This window comes from Aquarana catesbeiana, linkage group LG06 (assembly GCF_042186555.1).
Source record: "Aquarana catesbeiana isolate 2022-GZ linkage group LG06, ASM4218655v1, whole genome shotgun sequence".
Lineage (NCBI taxonomy): Eukaryota > Metazoa > Chordata > Amphibia > Anura > Ranidae > Aquarana > Aquarana catesbeiana.
Window position 1 is genome coordinate 15,614,083 of NC_133329.1, and position 19,766 is coordinate 15,633,848.

The 19,766-nt window shown below is 43.7% G+C and overlaps 2 protein-coding genes across 2 annotated transcripts in view; one reads left to right on the forward strand and one right to left on the reverse strand.

Annotated features, from left to right (window-relative positions):
• Nucleotides 1-365: 365 nt before the first annotated feature.
• On the reverse strand, nucleotides 366-14,708 carry LOC141148172 (3-oxoacyl-[acyl-carrier-protein] reductase FabG-like). Its single transcript, XM_073635365.1, has 8 exons — nucleotides 14,567-14,708; nucleotides 9,145-9,315; nucleotides 8,697-8,875; nucleotides 6,668-6,761; nucleotides 4,147-4,216; nucleotides 3,192-3,228; nucleotides 1,233-1,296; nucleotides 366-611 (listed from the first exon to the last, which is right to left on the reverse strand). The coding sequence occupies exons 1-8, from the start codon at nucleotides 14,585-14,587 to the stop codon at nucleotides 453-455; spliced, it is 795 nt and encodes a 264-aa protein (XP_073491466.1). The 5' UTR covers nucleotides 14,588-14,708; the 3' UTR covers nucleotides 366-452.
• A 1,020-nt stretch (nucleotides 14,709-15,728) lies between these two features.
• LOC141148173 (uncharacterized) overlaps nucleotides 15,729-19,766 on the forward strand; it is a 61,558-nt gene continuing 57,520 nt past the window's right edge. Inside the window, exons 1-2 of the mRNA XM_073635367.1 lie at nucleotides 15,729-16,183; nucleotides 18,911-18,930. Of these exons, the coding sequence (XP_073491468.1) occupies nucleotides 18,913-18,930 (18 nt within the window). The 5' untranslated portion in view covers nucleotides 15,729-16,183; nucleotides 18,911-18,912. The remainder of the gene's footprint in view (nucleotides 16,184-18,910; nucleotides 18,931-19,766) is intronic.

Here is a 19,766-nt window from a genome sequence, read left to right on the forward strand (position 1 = left end):
ATTTTTCATGGCAATAGTAGTAATTTACCACTAGGCTCTGTCAGATTTCTCAAGGAGAGGCACCCTGGCATAAATCCTGCTTGGTTTTTCCCGTATCGGGTCTCCAGTTATATTCCCTAGACACTTCACCATGGCAACCATTAAACTTTTTAATCCTCCTGAATGCCCATCCAAAGAGAAAAATCACAGTTCTGGAATCAGGGAGCTGCGGTTGGACACTTTTTTTTTACACAAATGTAACAAATAGAAATCTATGCACCAACTTTGAACTGATTCCCCATTACTAACCATGGACAGAAGGAAATGAATGTAAACATTGGGGAGACTGTGCAGAGCACAGGCTGACATGCAACAGACATGGACTGTTATAAAGAGGTATTAAATATTTATTGACGGAACATGTAAAATCAGATGGCTTTAGGATATCATGATTTTCTCTGTTATCTGTAGATCTATCGTGGACACATAGCATGGCGGCCACCATCCACAGGCATTGTCACTCCAGTGATAAAAGATGCTGCATCCGATGCCAGGAAAGCGATTGTCCGAGCAACTTCCTCCACCGAGCCGGGGCGCCCCAGGGCGTGCGTTTCCTGTGTGCGCTTCAGAAGCTAAAAAAGAAGAGAAATGGAGTGGAGAGATCAATGCCAAGACAAGAGAAGTAGCTAAAAGATATTGAGTAGCTAAAAAGATAACTGCCAAGACCCGAAGATAGAAGATGAGAGATCAATGCCAACACACAAGGAGGACGAGGTGGAGCTGAGTGATTAATGCCAAAACACAAGGAGAGGAGAAGCTGAGACATCAATGTTAAAGCCCGGTACTTACATAGCGAAAGTCGGGGGAAGACTTTCAGTATATTTGTACCACTGTCTGTTCAACAGAAGCTAGTCTAAAGCCTCATCCACACAATAACCATATTGGATGAATGATCCTGTTTTTTTTTTTGCATGCTAGTCTCATATCGAAAACCAATAGGTTACTAAAGTTACAAAAATTCTCCTACGACGGAATAAAAGCTTCGGAAGTGATATAATGTATTGTGTTAAAATGTATTCTCTTTCATTTCTGGGCCTATGTGGACTTGGTCACATGATTTTTTTTTTTGTTTTTCCCCCAAACAAACAAATACCATACGGATTACACAAAAATTGTACGTTCTGTTCTCATACGAGAAACATGGGATGTTTGTGTCTCAATCATATACAGGGCAAGATTCTCCATCTACGTACCTCCTGGTACTGCTCTTCACTCATTCCGGCCCGCTTCTGCAATTCAGTTATGATTACCCCCGGACTGGAAGAGAACCAGAGACGTTATCAGATGGAGCAAGCTAGAGAAGAGCCAGAAGCCTTTAGGATCACCCTGTAATGTCCCCATTTAATTATATAGAATCTTGGGCAAGGTTTTAGCCAACTGATCTCAACATAAACCACAAATCTCAGTTTTTAAATTTGTCATTGTTGATTTTCTTTAAACCTTGCCAATTCTTGAGTATTTTACTTTGAATGTTTTTAGCTGCAATAAATCTTTTTCTGAAAAAAAAAAAAAAAAAAAAAAAAAGAGCATTCACTGGTTGGTGACGTCACAAGGTGATCCCACCCTATTCGAGAACTGTCAACAGCAGGGCAGGCATTTGGCAGTCAGCCTTTGTCACAGGCCAAATTGTGTGTATGATAGAGATATATATATATATATATATATAATCACACACACATATTGCTCGGCCCAAGACGAAGGCTAACTGCCAAACGCCTGCCTTGCCATTGACAATTCTTGACAAGGGTGGGACCACCTTGTGACGTCACCGACCAGTGCATGCTGGGTCGTGATGTCACAAGGGGGTGGTGCCACCGGGTGACATCACAAGGTGGCTCCGCCCCTTACCTATACAAGAACTTTTAAACGGCGGAGCCTGCAGTGGGCAGTTAGCCTCCTGTGGCGTCGGCGTCATGATCGACGATAGATCTACATCTGGGGACATGTTTTTTATTTTTAATAAAGGAGCTGTCAAAAACCTGTCTGTGTGTTTATTTCTTTTTGACACTTTTTTGGTGAATGGGTAGGGGTACAATTTACCCCTCATAGGGGGGGGGGGAAATCTTTCAGATTCCGATAAGCCCCCTGCCCGCAGACCCCCCTCAACCACAGCCCAGGGTTGTAGGGAAGAGGCCCCCCCCTGCCCCAAAGCACCCCCCCCATGTTGAGGGCATGTGGCCTGGTATGCTTATCCCCCACACACCCTTTCCTGGCCTGCCAGGCTGCATGCTCGGATAAGGGTCTGGTATGGATTTTGGGTGGACCCCCCACAGCATTTTTTTATTAATTTTGCTGTGGGGGTTTCCCCTTAAAATCCATACCAGACCTTAGGGTCTGGTATGGATTAGGGGGGGGGGGGGGGGGGAGAAGAGACACTCACGTAGGTTTTTATTTTTCTATTGCAAGGTTTTGTATTGTTTTTTTTTCCCTGCCTTCAGCTGTCAGCGGGGAAGCCCATTGACAGATTAGGACTCATCCATTGTTAAGGACGCTGCGGACGGCCTCCTGGCCAGCTCCTTAACCAGCTATTCACTGTGCCCTTATTGGGCAAAGCTTTGCCCTATCGGGGCTTAGAATGCACCGTGCAGCACACAGTGCATTGTGGGTAACTCGGCAGGATAACATCCCGTCGAGCAGGAGCGTCGCTAGGGGGAGGCTATTGGGGCTATAGCCCCGAATCTGGGGCCCATAGCCCCGAATCTCTTGCCGCAGGGTCCCTGCCTAACCAGCGGGTCGCGCTGCGGCAGGCAGGAGATGGGGCAATGGACACACCCAGGGCTCCCACTGATTCTGCATTATGGTGAGTTGAACTATTTCATTTTATATTACAATGTAATAATAGAAATAATGCGCTTCAATCACCCTGGAAAAATTGCTTACCACACCCTCCCCCCCCCCCCCCCCCCCGCCCTGCAAAAAGGTTGGTGACCGCTGCTATGGGCTCTAGCCCCAGATCTTTTGCAGACCTAGCAACACCCCTGCCGCCGAGCGACCCGCAAATACAGGCCAAAACTTTTGCTCATCTTGAACCTTTTGCCCACCTCTAATGCAACAATATAGTCAATATATTTTAATTAACTTACAGTACATACTTTCAGGAACATGTAAATTAGATTAGATCCATATAGTCAGGTTTTGGCAATTCTACTCACCAAACAGCATTGACTCGGACCTGCTTACTGGCCAATTCTAGAGAAAAACAAAAACGCTGTAAATGTGATTTAAAAGGAAGACTTCTATTAAAACGGTTTGTGAACCCATTTGTAAAAGTCTATGCCAGCCCCTCTGTTAAAGGCTGGCATAGCACACTGTGTTAAGCATTTTTTAAAACGAGTGTTGTAAATACCGATTTTTAGCTGTCTTCAGGCCGATCACATGACTCGCGGCTGCTTTCCAGGTCCGGCGGATGGCTTCTGCGGGAGGGGCCATGATCTCCCTTTGACGTCAGCCGGGGAGACCACGTGACCGCTCCTCCGCAGAATCCCATCTTATAGCTGTAAAGTGGCCTTCTTATGATTTAGTGGTGAAAATGAGTGCTCCCCCCAGTTTTGACTGTAGCATCTAATGTGCCCCCCCCATATATTGTTCCTAGAGTGGCCACTGATGAGTGATCAGACATGCTGGAATTTTTTTGAAAAAAAAAAAAAAACGCGAACAATTTTCTAAATCAATGATGGGAGAATCATGTGAGAAATAAATCGAAAAAGAAATATGAATGAGCTGTTACCTGGAAAAAGAAGAAGATTCCCAGCCACGAAAATTATTTTTTGTAGCAACAGGAGGTGAAATTGAAGGCTTGGTTGGTCGAGTTTCGAAAACAATGGTGAAACCATCGAAACACAAAAAACGCACAGAATTTCTGATATCGAAAGAAAATTCATTTGGAATTCGACCCATGTATGGCCTGTGGCCTGCATTACACTGATCAAGTTTCAGCTGGTTCCTGATGAATTTGTGAAATTAATCCTGGAGGTGGCCCTTTTGGCACCCTCTCATCCAACATCCTTCAATAGAAAAATTGATGGAGCAGGGAATAATATTGGGCTATTTCTCCTTGACTGGCAAGACATTGTTTAGCGTTTAAAATGGAGATTGTATTCTACTCACCAAGAGCGGCACATCTGGTCATGTGATCCACCGCCGACTTGGACACGCTGTACACCAGGAGGCCTGGCATCTGGAAAACAAATGGGGAGATCCGAAACAGCCAGCACATGGGTTGTCTTTTATTTTGCAGTCATTTGAAATGTATATTTTGGAGTTTATCTCTCATCGGTGCACGGTGTGTAATAGCAACTGGCTATTTTTGTACCGTATAAGCGGAATCCAGTTTGAATGGTCATATCTGTTTGCTGGTGTTCTTTATGCTAAACCTGATAAGGAGGTTCTGTATGTTCCTCTGCTAAATGAGGATTAGTAGCGAGTGACTTGAAAATTGGGGAACTTTTCTGAATCTCGTATGTTTTGATCCTGCAGATTTGTCCAATCAGCATCCGCATATGAATCATAAATGCACGGATGGGTAACCGTCATCTTCTGCAGATCAGACACACGGGCCTGCAAATATTTCAGAAGAATCCAAAATGGGCCACCAGTAATAATGCGGATTTAGTAATCACCAATTACAGTATATCATGGTTACTTTTTAATTACTAGGTTTCTTAGTTGCAAATATTTAGACACATTGATTTCCACTACAGTGGAACCTTGGTTAACGAGTAACGCGGTTAACAAGCGTTTTGAAAGACGAGCAACTTTTTTTTTTTTTTTTTAAATCTGACTCGGTTTGCGAGTGTTGTCTCGCAAAACGAGCAGAATTCAAGCTAATGTGGTGTGCAGCACTGCATTTTGCCAGAGGTGTGGCGACACCGGTGACACTCGGTAATGGTTCGAAAATACTCGGAAACACTCGGTTCCCGAGTGTTTCCAAGTTCAGCCAAGCTGTCCCCAAGTATTTCAAGGCTCTCCGGCACCCCCCCCCACCTCTGGCCACATGTGGTATTGCATGCAATAGAAGTCAATGTGGAACAAATTATCTTCGTTTCTATTGACTTTTATGGGGAAACTTGCTTTGATATGCAATTGCTTTGGATTACAAGCATTCTCCTGGAACGGATTATGCTCGTAATCCAAGGTTCCACTGTAATTGCTAACAAGACTTATTTTTTAGGTAAAGCTTTCTCTTTTGAGGTCCGAGGACACTACTTATACATAATTCAGTAAACAGCATAGATTTTGATAACCTCCTGCTTGAGGTGATTGTAGCCTTATTAGTGCACTTGTGACAGAAACAAATCGAGTACAGTCCGTGATCCAAAAGATGTAGCAAAGAATCTTATGTTGGTGAAACAGGACAGAAGTTACAAAACAAGGATGAATCTGCACAGACATACCATCAAGGAACATAAAAGAAGATGAGTTCTGCACTTCTGTGAGACATCATTTCTCACAACCTGACCACACTATGGAAGGCCTCAATGACTTAGTTCTTAAAGGAATTTTCAAAACCAAAAAAAAAGGAGAAAAACTTTAAGGCTGGCCATACATGTTCAATTTTCCTTTAGATTTACTAAAAACCATATAATAGAAGGTCAAACTAAACAACTTTCAATTCTACCCAATTAGGCAGGCCCTTGCACTACATAGTTGAAGGTAAAAGGAAAACGTACAAGTATGGCCCGCTTAAGCATTAAAGTTCTATTTGAAAAAAAAAAAAAAAAAAAAAAAAAAAAAAAAAAAAAAAAAGAAGGAGGAGAAAAAGAGAAAAAGAGAAAAAGAGAAAAAGAGAAAAAGAGAAAAAGAGAAAAAGAGAAAGAGAAAAAGAGAAAAAGAGAAAAAGAAAAAAAAAGAAAAAAAAAGAAAAAGAGAAAAAGGAGAAAAAAAAGAAAAAAGAAAAAGAGAAAAAGAGAAAAAAAAGAGAAAAAAAAGAGAAAAAAAAAAGAGAGAAAGGGAGAAAGAGAAAAAGAGAAAAAGAGAAAAAGAGAAAAAGAGAAAGAGAAAAAGAGAAAAAGAGAAAAAGAAAAAAAGAGAGAAAGGGAGAAAGAGAAAAAGAGAAAAAGAGAAAAAGAGAAAAAGTGAAAAAGAGAAAAAGAGAAAAAGAGAAAAAGAGAAAAAGAGAAAAAGAGAAAAAGAGAAAAAGAGAAAAAGAGAAAAAGAGAAAGAGAGAAAGAGAGAAAGAGAGAAAGAGAGAAAGAGAGAAAAAGAGAAAAAGAGAAATATAGAAAAAGAGAAATATAGAAAAAGAGAAATATAGAAAAAGAGAAATATAGAAAAAGAGAAATATAGAAAAAGAGAAAGAGAAATATAAAGAGAAAGAGAAAGAGAAGGTTTCCTTAACCATTATCCAGCAGTTTTATCCCCCACAGGTAATGGAGTATTTTTCATTTTCCCCATTTAAGCTGCTTGGTCCGCCTGCGACTTCCTTCTCAGGGGTACTTTAACCCCTGATTCCCTTTTTTTTGTGTTCTTTTGCACCCACACCTCCATCACAAGGTGCAGAATGGAAGAAGTAGCAACAGCAAAATAGAAGCACTGTACTTTGGTACACATTTTCTCACTCAGAAGACAAATAACAGAATATTCTGTAGCCCTTATCTATTTTTTTATAGAGGAGCAAGAAAACCCTCACCGGTCTCAGACCTAAGCAACTGGATACATTGACGATGTTTCCTTTGGTCTTGATGAGATGAGGCACCGCCAGTTGAGTGAGATAGAAGAGAGACCTAGAAAAGTCCAGAGATGAGAGGATACTTTTTACAATTACACCCATTTCCCAGAAAATCTAAAAAAGGATAGAAAACATAAGCAGAGCTTTATAAACCCAACATGTGGATGTGAGCGCTGAGTTCAACACAATTAGAAACAGTTGTAACCCCCAAAAAACGTATTGCTCTTAATAGAGAGAAGATGAGATGGTTGGGAAGGTTAATACACAGCTAAAGACATTAAATAACAAACTGGAACTATAATAATAAAATGGGTAATCAAAACAGACTCTGAGCTGCTAAAGTCCAAAAAGAACTGAATTATAGTCCATTGAAAGCAACTATAGAAGGCAGCCCTGTAGATTAGGAAGAAACAATCCTTTGGGTACTGAAGGAAAACAACAACAAGGGCGCCACTCTAAGTGCAGTATTTAAAAAACGAATTTAATACATCTTTAAAAATGGGTACTCACAAGGGTACATGTAAACAGGCATGTGGATGATATATAGGTGGTGCCAGGTGTCCCAGGAGTAGTGTCCAGTCACATCGTGTAGTGGCGTTCTGCTTCACTCGACAGGCTGCGCTGCTGGATGATCGGTATGTCCTGCCGCTGGAACGCACTGTGTGTGATCAGGGGAACGAGGTCACTTCCGGGTCCGTGCAGGGATAGGCGACACGTTTGCGGAGCTACGCTCCTTCCTTGAGGCCTCAAGGAAGGAGCGTAGCTCCGCAAACGTGTCACCTATCTGCCTATCCCTGCATCATCCAGCAGCGCAGCCTGTCGAGTGAAGCAGAACGCCACTACACGATGTGACTGGACACTACTCCTGGGACACCTGGCACCACTTATATATCATCCACATGCCTGTTTACATGTACCCTTGTGAGTACCCATTTTTAAATACTGCACTTAGAATGGCGCCCTTGTTGTTTTCCTTCTTTATAAACCCAATAAGCTGGTCTGAGGACTATAAAATACCCAGAGATGAATGTATTTATTACTCTTATAAATGAACAAACTGCAAATGTAAATTAAATGAGTAACACCGCAATAATCTGATACAGACAGGGTTAAAAGGAACAACCTTGGTTAGGATGTGACTGTGTACATTGCCATCTAGTGGTTAGATGAGGCAATGACAGAATAGTCCCACATTTTTTTTGCATATGTTTTTCATAAACTGGTAATCGCATACTGTATTTCAGGAACCTGTGTGGATTCTGGTGTTAACTAAACTCTGTGCATAATCATGTGGTCCTAAAATAGTGCTGTTAACTGAATGCAAAATTCACAACACAATACAGGAAAGTCCCTTTCTGTGTAGTGTCCAATTGTTTAGTAAAATGGTCAGTCATGCCAAGGATGGTGTCTCAATCATAAAAAAAAAGGCTGGTGAGCTGTACCACTTGCAGCATTCTAATCCTGAGAGCTTCCAGGTAGAGTTCCTACCCACCTCCCCCCCCCCCCCCCCCCGCTGCATCAAACAAAAAATAAATGGTGGGAATCCTTCCAAATAGGCACAGCAGGTGTTCAGACTTGCAACTCAGAGCAAGTGGGAACCCCTCATAATGGACAAAGCAGGTATGTAGACCTAGGAACTATAGGCCCTCAAGACCCCCAAGAGGTCCATTTTTGGCCCTCTTGCCACCCGGGGGAGAGGTCCATTTAAAAGGGATTGTCTGTACTCTATAGCCCTCTGTAGTGTCCCTCTTGACTTTTTAGACCCTTTTAGTCGCTGCACTCAGCTCTTCAACCCTGTACAAGACTCTTCTCGGTTCTTTGAAGCTCTGTGAGGCCCGTCTTGGCTCTACAGCCCTATATGGTTCTTATTTAGTCTCTATGATGAGTTCTGAGACATTCGTAAATATTTGAAGCCACATATATGTAATGTTTTCAATGGCCCATACCCCGTACCACCCCTTCACCATACTGGATAAGTCCTTCCCCTCACCGCACATTGGTGTTCATCACTCGGTCATAGTCTTCTAGTGTGGTGTTCTCCACAGATCCCCTCGCCTGGATCCCCCCGCAGTTCACCAGCACATCCAGCTGTCCAAAGTGACCGACTGTCTCCTCTACAATCTGCTGGACAACCTTTTCATCAGTCAGATCTCCAGGGACCAGGAAGGGCTTTGGAGGCCAAAAAAAAAAAAAGGCAATGTCTGATAACCAGATAACCAAGGGGGCAAAGAACAGAGGGTAGGGAGGGGGAGAGTAACATGAATGTGATGGTTATAAATGTCTCACACGGGAGAAAATAATAAAGGGACAGTAATAAATATACTTAGAAAAGAGATGCAGGGACACTAATGTGACACACAGAGGGAATAGATGAGGGGACAGTAATGAAGGACACACACACGGTAAACACCCAGACTACATCTGACACATCATGCTACCTTTAGGCCAGAGATCTCTTCACAGCGTTGGGCCGTCTCTTGCAGCTTCTCCTGGTTTCTTCCATTTAGGGCCAGTCGGGCCCCCAGGCCAGCAAAGAGGATGGCAGTTCCAGCGCCAATCCCAGAGCTGGATCCGGTCACCAGGCACACCTTCCCCTGCAGAGACACCACCTGAGGATGGACGCAGAATGAAGGATTAACTGAGGAGCAACACAAAACCCAGGATCTGCTACAGGTCATAACTTCATGTGTGACTATATTTGGAGGGGAGAAATGAGTGACGCTAGAGGGATGTATTGTAAGTAATTCAATCAATAATCAAAGCCATACATATAAAAAAAGTCCATAAATCACAAGTCTATGACAAAAAAAAAACAAAAAACAAAACAAAAAAAAACAAAAAAAAAAACAGCTTTTCATGTGAAAATGGGAATATAATGGAGGTGAGCGAAAGCAGCATCAGTGGCAGCACCCTTTAGAGTAAAGCAGACAACTCCTGTAGACAAACAAAAAGAAAGCACAAAAAGGCGCGCTGGACTAAGTGCAGCATTAATTGTACCAAAACGCTCCCAGGACTGCCCGGGAGAGTTCCAAGACTGGCCATACAAATACATACATGTTCATTTTATTATTCAAGAAGATGCGAGTTGCCCTTTGTCTCACTTTTTTTTTATATTTTAGTACACTTACTGCTGCACTTAGTCTGGCGTCCCTCTGTTTTCTTTTTCTGTGACCATAATGGGGGATGACAGATATTGCATCTCTATTGACTGTAGACATGAGATCCAACTGCCACTCTAATGTCTGGTTTTACCACATTTGGGAATGAAGCCTTACAGTTGACATTATAGATGATACATTCCACCTGCACTGTGTAGACACAACATAATGCCTGTAAATAGGGACACATTCTTCACAGAGCCAAACAGGACCAAAAAAAATACTTAGAGCCAGGTAGGGGCCCCCATGGAAGGTTGTAGAGCCAAGAGAGAGCCCACAGATGGCATAGTGCAAATAAGAGCCCAATGGAGGGTTGTAGTGCTAAGGAGGGGCCCCACAGAGGGCATAGTGCCAAGAGCCCAATGGAGGGTTGTAGTGCTAAGGAGGGGCCCCACAGAGGGCATAGTTCCAAGAGCCCAATGGAGGGTTATAGTGCTAAGGAGGGGCCCCACAGAGGGCATAGTGCCAAGAGCCCAATGGAGGGTTGTAGTGCCAAGGAGGGGCCTCATAGAGGGCATAGTGGCAAGAGCCCAATGGAGGGTTATAGAGATAAGAGGGGCCCCACAGAGGACAGAGCCCAATGGTTTGGGTTGTAGAGTAGAAAGGGAGCCCAGTGACTGCCTAAAAGCCAAGAGGGACCCCATAGAGGGCCAGAGGGTAGAGAGAGACCCTTCAGAGAATTGCAGGGACCCAGCAGAAGGTTGCCGGCAATAGGCGGCGATTTGACATGTTGCATGTCAAAACGGCCCGATGTGAACGTGGGCCAAGTCCCATCAGCCACTGCAGAAGATGGCTTGTAGCTTCTAATTAGGGCGTGTTCAGATTGTAGTCCCAACCCACCTGAGCAATCCCATCAGGAAGCCATCACTGCACCCCGCCAATAATGGGCAGTGAGGCATTTCCCAGCCCACAGCTGCACATACACACGCTGGCTATAATTGGCGGTGTGCAGTGACGGCTTCCTGGCGATATTGCTCAGGTTGGCTGGGACTATGATCCAAACATGCCTGAGCCCATCCCTACAAAACTACAAGAGTGCTGACGAGAACCCATGTAATCCACTGATACTTCCTCTAGCTTTCCTACACAAAGCTTGTACACAGGTATGGGCAGAAAGCTGGAGGATGCATCTGCAGGAGCCTGACATTGCACCCACCATCCACTGATCACAGGTGCAATGCTATGCAGGCTCTTGGGGAATAATAATGCAATTTTATTTTTTTCCCACTTGAATTTTTTATTGAAAGAGATGCAAATGTTAAAGTGGTTGTATGGTTGTATACCCGCGCAGAAATTAAAAAAAAAAAAAAAAAAAAAAAAAACACAACTTGTAAGGCAAAGGCACAATGAGCTAGTATGCACCGCAAAAAAAACCCGTGAGGCAAAAAACCTGTAAGGCAAATCCATAATGAGCTAGTATGCGGTGCATACTAGCTCATTATGGATTTGCCTTACAGGTTTTTTTTTTTTTTTTTTTAAACAAAAGAAAAAATTCTGTGCAGGTATACAACCACTTTAATATTTGCATCTCTCTTTCAATAAAAAAATTCAAGTGGAAAAAAAATAAAATAAAAAATTGCATTATTATTCCCCAAGAGCCTGCATAGCATTGCACCTGTGATCAGTGGATGGTGGGTGCAATTTCAGGCTCCTGCAAATGCATCCTCCGGCTTTCTGCCCAAACCGGATACTAGCTCATTATGAAATACTCACCTTAGAATGAGGCGTCGGCATCCGATCCCAGTCCACACCGAGGTAGCTGACATTGCCCCTCGGCGTGTCTTCCGGGTTCGCGGCTCCGGCGCTGTGAGTGGCCTGAGCCGCGATTACGTCATACCCGTGCATGCACGCGGGAGTCTTCTTCCCGGCAAGGGAGCATCTGCCAGGCCTTCACAGTGCATGCGCCGCTGACGTCAGTGGCTGCATGCAAAGTGAATATCTCCTAAACCGTACAGGTTTAGGAGATATTCATTTTACTTACAGGTAAGCCTCATTATAGGCTTACCTGTAGGTAAAAAATAAATAGGGTATACAACCACTTTAAACAAGCAAGCATTTTGAAGAAAATGGTCAGTACAATAGGGAATAGCGAGATATAACCAAACCATAGAACTATTATACTTTCCTGGTGCCTATCCATGGCGGCATATTCATGCGTAAGCTGCCATGGATAGGCACCAGGAAAGGAAAATTACGGAAAGGTAAAGTATTCAATTTTCCAATATGGAGTCTGGGAGACTATTCTATTTGTGGGGGGGGGGGGGGGGGAAATAGGGAATGTATGGTAATGTGTTGGTTAGTAGTCCCATTGGTGACTATAAGAGTAGAAGCCTTCCAAGTAGACTGACATTATCAGAGTTATTACGGTAGTCGAGTCAATATTGAGGTAAGGAGGGCAGATCCTGGTTGGAGTATGCTAGCCATGGGGCCCATTCTTTCTGGAGTTTTGGTAAACCAAGGTTTGCTTTGGCGAACGGGAGTTCCAGCTGAAGGCTATAGTTGAGAATGTTCTGAATAAGTTGCGGGGAAGGCATCAAGGTGCTGTTCCAGCCTTTTTGCTATGGTCAGTCTGGCTGCAATTAAGACATGTGTTAGGATGGAGGGATGTTGAGATTCCCATGCTTCCATCCCAATAATGCTAGCTGGCCAGTAAGGGTCCTGAGTAGGGATGCCACCTCATCCCTTTAAAATGAAACACATGAATTACACAGGTTCTGTGGCTGATTAAGGTAGTAATTAAACTCACTTATCTGCATTACAAATTAGCCTCAGAACCTTTGCCATTCATATGTGTTCGGGTTTAAAGGGATGAGGTGGCAACCCTAGTTGTGAGATGGGCTTGAATGGATTTCCAGAAGGGGCATACCAGTGGGCAGGACTGAGGTGGCAACCCTAGTTGTAAGAAGGGCTTGAATGGATTTCCAGAATGGGCATAGCGGTGGACAGGACCGAGGTGGCAACCCTAGTTGTGAGAAGGGTTTGAATGGATTTCCAGAATGGGCATAGCGGTGGACAGGACCGAGGTGGCAACCCTAGTCTTGAGAAGGGGTTGAATGGATTTCCAGAATGGGCATAGCGGTGGACAGGACCAAGGTGGAAACCCTAGTTGTGAGAAGGGCTTGAATGGATTTCCAGAGGGGGGATAGCAGTGGGCAAATTTTGTGGGTTACTTGTTAGAGGAAGTCAGATTTGCCTCTGTTCCAGCTTGGCTGAGTTGCGTGTAGTTCCACACTGTGCCAGTGGGTGTCGTTGTCACCACGGGCTGGTGTTGGAAAAGCAACGTGTTGAAGCGTATGAGTGCTCCTCTGTCCCGGAGATAACTCGGTGAAGGTGGTCCTCCGAGTTGCATTCTGGGAGAGGGTATTTATGGGACAGACGCCATGTTTAGGGGGTTCATTTTCAGCCACCTGCTGGCCCTCCTGGCCGATAGGTATGCGTTAGAGTACCACCTCGTGGTCCGCCGTTCCGTAGGCCCGCGTCGCTGTGGCGCGTGGGTGGGCCCAGAAGCCTGTCTGGGGCCTACCACAGCAGCAGAGGAATGGTCCTGAGCCATCTATCCTGAGTAAAGAAGCTGGACAACCGAGGAGATCCCAGGGGAGGACCCATCATGGAAGGATCATGCAGAGTGCTGGTCTGGAGAGGGGCCTGGTGACTCGGTTGGAGGACGTATCCTGAAGTAATCTTACTGCATAGTACTGCCAGGTTGGCTTAAAGGTTCAAGTACTGTGTCTGACATTCATCCTAAACCAATACATCCTGTGGCAGAGGATCGTACGGGTTTTATTCCAAACAAGTCTGTGGCAGAGACTTTTGTTCGTGCTACGTACTGACTGCTAGGCAAGTGAGAGAGGCCTATCCAGGCGGGCAAAGATTGAGTCCCACAAGGGGAGCGTATTCAACCAAACACAAGTGTTCAATTCCAGAGAATGTTCTAAAGAATACTAAGGAAAGGTATTTGAGCTTCCCTGCAGCTTTCCTTCTACCTCCTTCCTGCTACTTGATTCATTATTTGTTCATTAAAGCATTGAAAAATCTACTCAAGTGTTGGTGTCTACATCGTCCAGAGGTAAACTCAACGGAACCCTAGACCCCATGCCGGTGAAACAGAGGTGTCAGGAGTGAGGGTGGCGGCCCGCTTTGGACCAGCAGCTCCACGAGAGTTAGTGCTACACAGGTCAGGGACTAATAATAATAATAATAATAATAATAATAATAATAATAATAACAACAACAACAACAACAACAACATTATTATCATACAGGATTTATATAGCGCCAACAGTTTACACAGCGCTTTAAAATATTAAAGAAGACATTTAAGTTATAATACAATAAAATACAAGAGGATTAAGAGGGCCCTGCTCAGAAGAGCTTACAATCTAATAGGGTGGGGCAGGTGGTACAAAAGATTGTAACTGTGGGGAATGAGCCTATGGAAGTGGTAGAAGATTAGTTGGAGACGTGATAGGCTTCCCTGAAGAGATGAGTTTTCAGGGATCCCCTGAAGGTAGCAAGAGTAGAGGACAGCGGGACTAGTGGAGGTAGCGAGTAGGAAATAAAGCTCAGAATGACAGCAGCAGAGCCTTGCAGATAGCAATGGGCGCTCCCGTATTACAGCCATGACAGGTCCTCTTTAAGAATCACAACTCTGTGCTGAATAAAGTAATTAGTGGCACATTACACATGCAGAAACATTGCTTACCTGTACTTGCTGTGCAGCCATGTCTGCTCCAATCCAGGTGAGATTTTTTTTTTTTTTTTCTGAACTTTATTAGCACTGAGAACTGACATGCTGAGCTTTTAACTGTTTCACTGCTGAAAGAATGCAGACGCCCAGGATAGACAAAGATTTGTTTGTTTGTTCTATGAATGAACAGATCTGCTGCAAACTGATCCGGAAAAGCAGGACGTATTATTGAGCGCTCAGTCTCCACCCATTTACAGAAGTTAAAGAGGTCAACTTTTATATATTTTTATGTATCTAAAATGTGTAAAAAAAAATCTTCAATAAAGACATTTATGTAACAAAACAAAAATGATCCATAGCCGAAATATTTTGTTAATCATTGTGTAAACATTATTGGGCTGATTGATGAAAAGATGTGTTGATATTCACTTTATTTATCCAATTATTTGAAAATTAAATTTGTGTTTACCTTTTTTTCACTTTTCAATAGATTTTTATTGAAAAAATGTAAAAGGTACAAAACATGGCATATGAGAATTTTTTTTAAATTCAAGAAGTCAAGAAGATGGTAGACACATGTTTACTAGAGCTGCACGATTCTGGGTAAAATGAGAATCGCAATTTTTTTTTTTTTGCTTCGAATAAAGATTACGATTGTCGCGGTGTAACATCATCTTTCACATTATACAAAAAAATTGGGCTAACTTTACTGTTTTTTTTTTATTATTGTTTTTATTATTATTTTTATTTTTTTATTAATTAAAGTGTATTTTTTCCCAAAAAATAGCAATTGAAAGGCAGCTGCGCAAATACAGTGTGACATAAATTATTGAAACAATCGCCATTTTATTCTGTAGGGTCTCTGCTAATATATATATATATATATATATATATATATATATATATATATATATATATATAATGTTTGGGGGTTCCAAGTAATTTTCTAGCAAAAAATACAGATTTTAACTTTGTAAGAAACAAGTGGATAAACTTCCCTCCTTCATTCCTTTGATCTAAGAAGGAAGAGTTACAATGTTTCTAGTTATCTACCAGCACAGACAATGTTGCGAAAAACTTGGCAGGCTGCCCTTTTTTTTTTTTCCTCACTCTGGACCGTCCAACCCCAGCTCCTCAGTGATATCCTATAACTCCGCCCATCAGAGTTCATCTTTCCTCCTAATCCAGACAGAACAGGACTCCGCAGATCGACTTCTGAGGAGTTACTGAACGATCTGAGGGAGCTGTGGCGCGAGCGAGGGGTAACCATGATGTGATGGCTGAATAAAGCTTTAGCCCAATTCTGGAGATCCTTGGTGTGCCGGTGACAAACTTCTCCCATCTTCCATCTCAGTCTCAATGAATCTGCTTCCACTTTTGCTCGTTGTGTTCACCACCTTTCCTTCTATAGACATAGTGACTGCTATCCAGACAGGAAGGGGTTAAAAGAAGACATTGATCCAGGTGTGACAGTGGTATGACGTATGAGCCAATAGCACACCTAATACTCATCATCAGGTGGAAACGAAAGCGAGAGAAGAAAAGGGCAACACCAGTATGAGAACCAGACAGAGGATACCAATCCATCAGAGGAGAGACAGCAGAGAGGTGAAGAGGAAGAGACCACTGCGGGTAAGAGACAGAAGAGTGCAGGATGGGGTGAGGAGGATAAGAGAGGAGAGAGCCAAGGAAGAGACATTCTACAAGGAGGAGAGAGGAGAGAGAGCCAGGAAAGAGACATTCTACAAGGAGGAGAGAGGAGGGAGAGCCAGGAAAGAGACATTCTACAAGAAAGAGAGAGGAGAGAGAGCCAGGAAAGAGACATTCTACAGGGAGGAGAGAGAGCCAGGAAAGAGACATTCTACAAGGAGGAGAGAGTAGAGAGAGCCAGGAAAGAGACATTCTACAAGGAGGAGAGAGGAGAGAGAGCCAGGAAAGAGACATTCTACAAGGAGGAGAGAGGAGGGAGAGCCAGGAAAGAGACATTCTACAAGGAGGAGAGAGAAGAGAGAGCCAGGAAAGAGACATTCTACAAGGAGGAGAGAGGAGGGAGAGCCAGGAAAGAGACATTCTACAAGGAGGAGAGAGGAGGGAGAGCCAGGAAAAGAGACATTCTACAAGGAGGAGAGAGGAGAGAGCCAGGAAAGAGACATTCTACAAGGAGGAGAGAGGATAGAGAGCCAGGAAAGAGACATTCTACAAGGAGGAGAGAGGAGGGAGAGCCAGGAAAAGAGACATTCTACAAGGAGGAGAGAGGAGAGAGAGCCAGGAAAGAGACATTCTACAGGGAGGAGAGAGGAGAGAGAGCCAGGAAAGAGACATTCTACAAGGAGGAGAGAGTAGAGAGAGCCAGGAAAGAGACATTCTACAAGGAGGAGAGAGGAGAGAGAGCCAGGAAAGAGACATTCTACAAGGAGGAGAGAGGAGGGAGAGCCAGGAAAAGAGACATTCTACAAGGAGGAGAGAGGAGGGAGAGCCAGGAAAGAGACATTCTACAAGGAGGAGAGAGGAGGGAGAGCCAGGAAAAGAGACATTCTACAAGGAGGAGAGAGGAGAGAGCCAGGAAAGAGACATTCTACAAGGAGGAGAGAGGATAGAGAGCCAGGAAAGAGACATTCTACAAGGAGGAGAGAGGATAGAGAGCCAGGAAAGAGACATTCTACAAGGAGGAGAGAGGAGAGAGAGCCAGGAAAGAGACATTCTACAAGGAGGAGAGAGGAGAGCCAGGAAAGAGACATTCTACAAGGAGGAGAGAGGAGAGAGAGCCAGGAAAGAGACATTCTACAGGGAGGAGAGAGGCGAGAGCCAGGAAAGAGACATTCTACAGGGAGGAGAGAGGAGAGAGAGCCAGGAAAGAGACATTCTACAAGGAGGAGAGAGGAGAGAGAGCCAGGAAAGAGACATTCTACAAGGAGGAGAGAGGAGAGAGAGCCAGGAAAGAGACATTCTACAGGGAGGAGAGAGGAGAGAGAGCCAGGAAAAGAGACATTCTACAAGGAGGAGAGAGCCAGGAAAGAGACATTCTACAGGGAGGAGAGAGGCGAGAGCCAGGAAAGAGACATTCTACAAGGAGGAGAGAGGAGAGCCAGGAAAGAGACATTCTACAGGGAGGAGAGAGGAGAGAGAGCCAGGAAAAGAGACATTCTACAGGGAGGAGAGAGGCGAGAGCCAGGAAAGAGACATTCTACAAGGAGGAGAGAGGAGAGCCAGGAAAGAGACATTCTACAAGGAGGAGAGAGGAGAGCCAGGAAAGAGACATTCTACAAGGAGGAGAGAGGATAGAGAGCCAGGAAAGAGACATTCTACAAGGAGGAGAGAGGAGAGCCAGGAAAGAGACATTCTACAAGGAGGAGAGAGGATAGAGAGCCAGGAAAGAGACATTCTACAAGGAGGAGAGAGGAGAGAGAGCCAGGAAAAGAGACATTCTACATTCTATTGTTTTTCAAAGAAGAATTTGGGGAATAGGGAGAAAGAAAGAGGGGTGTGGGGGTGGTGGAAGAGACAAGTGAGGAGTGGGAAAAATCTTGAAAGAATAGGGGGGGGGGGGAGATAGTAGAAAATGGTAGACATGTGCACTGCCAAAAAATTTGTTCGTTTTCGTTTCATTCGTTTTTTTTTCTTTTTTCGTTTTTCGGGTCATTCGTTATGATCGCAGTTCGTAAATTCGTACATTCGTACATTTGTAAGTTTGTAAATTTGTAAAATTGTAAATTCATACATTCGTAAATTAGAAAATTCGTAAATTCGTACATTCATACATTCATAGATTAGAAAATTCGGAAATTCGTACATTCATACATTCATAGATTAGAAAATTCGGAAATTTGGAAATTCAAAATGAGAAAAATTCAAAAATCTGAAATAGTAACTAATTATTAAATCAGGTATAGGCATTGGAATTTCCTTTCAAAGCAGGGGGGAGGGATAAAGAGGTAAAGAGGGGGCAATAAAAAAGAAAAAAAGTGAGGAAAAAGGAACAAGCAAGAGAGATGAAGAAGAGAAGAAAGGAGTGGAAAAGAAGGAAAGAGATGGAGGAAAAGAGAGCAATGAAAAAGAAGATGGGTGCTGGGCTGAAGGGGGAGAGAGAGAGAGATGGGGAAAGAGAGGGAGTAAGAAAGAGATAGAGGGAAAGGAATGGAGAGAGAGAGAGAGAGAGAGGGAGAGAGATGGAGAGGGAGAGAGAGGGAGAGGGAGAGAGAGGGAGAGGGAGAGAGAGAGAGATGGAGAAAAGGAACTCATGAATGAATACAGAGGCGCAGTATTAAAAAATACAGTGCAAAGTTTCTGACCAAAATTTGTGTTTTTATTTTCTTTAATTAATTGTATTATAACTTACATTGTATTATTTTTCTATTCCAGAAATGTTGCTGATTCTCGTTGTAAGTACCTGTCTACATATTTACACCCTGGGGTAAAGAGAGAGTTGTAGTTAATCATCTTGCTGCTATGGAATTAAAGAATCAGTCTACTCAAAAGTGCTATGGCAGTTATAGGTGGGGGCAGGGTTTTTTTTCAGCGGGAACGCGGGGGAACGCAGTTCCTGCACCTTCAACACAGAATGCATGTAATGGCGAGGGGTACTATAGTATACTGGAGGGACTACTAATGCTGGCTGCTGGGGGATCAATGGTTGCTGGGGGGGATTAATTGTTGTGGGGGGTCTAGTGTTGCTGGGGAGGTTTATTGTTGCTGGTGGAGGATCTATTGTTGTGGGAGGGGGGTTACTTGTTGCTGGAAGGGATCTACTGTTGAGGGAGGGGTCTATTGTTGCTGGCGGTTGGGAAATCTATTATTGCTAGTTGGGGGTCTATTGTTGCTGGGGGTATGGTATTGAATGGGGGTTGTCTATTGTTGTTGGCTGCAGGGGATCTATTTTATTGCTTTTCTTGTTATCAGTATCAAATTCTATACAAATTACTTGGTTCTGTATTCCCTGGAAGGGAGGCTGCTGGGAGGTGGGTAGGGGGTGGAACCCAAGGTCGGTGCTCAGAGGTGTGTAGGGGGCATAGACAAGGGGTGATTCGAAAAGGAGGGAGTTCCTGCACCTATTCCCTGAGAAAAAAAGCCCTGAGTGGGGGTCTTCTCCAGGACAGGAAGTGAGAGTAAATTGCCCCAGCAGGGATATTTTCAGCAACCAAAATCTGAGAGAGGTTTTAGCTCTTCCCTTCTCTATACAAACAAAAGTGGCTAATCCCAATGTATATATAAAAGGCTT

What these genes read in the sequence shown, in the direction of transcription:
- LOC141148172 (XM_073635365.1), bottom strand. Translation starts at nt 14,587, where the DNA reads ATGGCTGCACAGCAAGTACAG. An exon ending in GTGATGAACACCAATGTGCG is followed by an intron (nt 6,762 to 8,696) that starts GTGAGGGGAAGG and finishes GGACTTTTCTAG; the next exon opens with GTCTCTCTTCTATCTCACTC. An exon ending in GTGAAGAGCAGTACCAGGAG is followed by an intron (nt 612 to 1,232) that starts GTACGTAGATGG and finishes CTTCTTTTTTAG; the next exon opens with CTTCTGAAGCGCACACAGGA.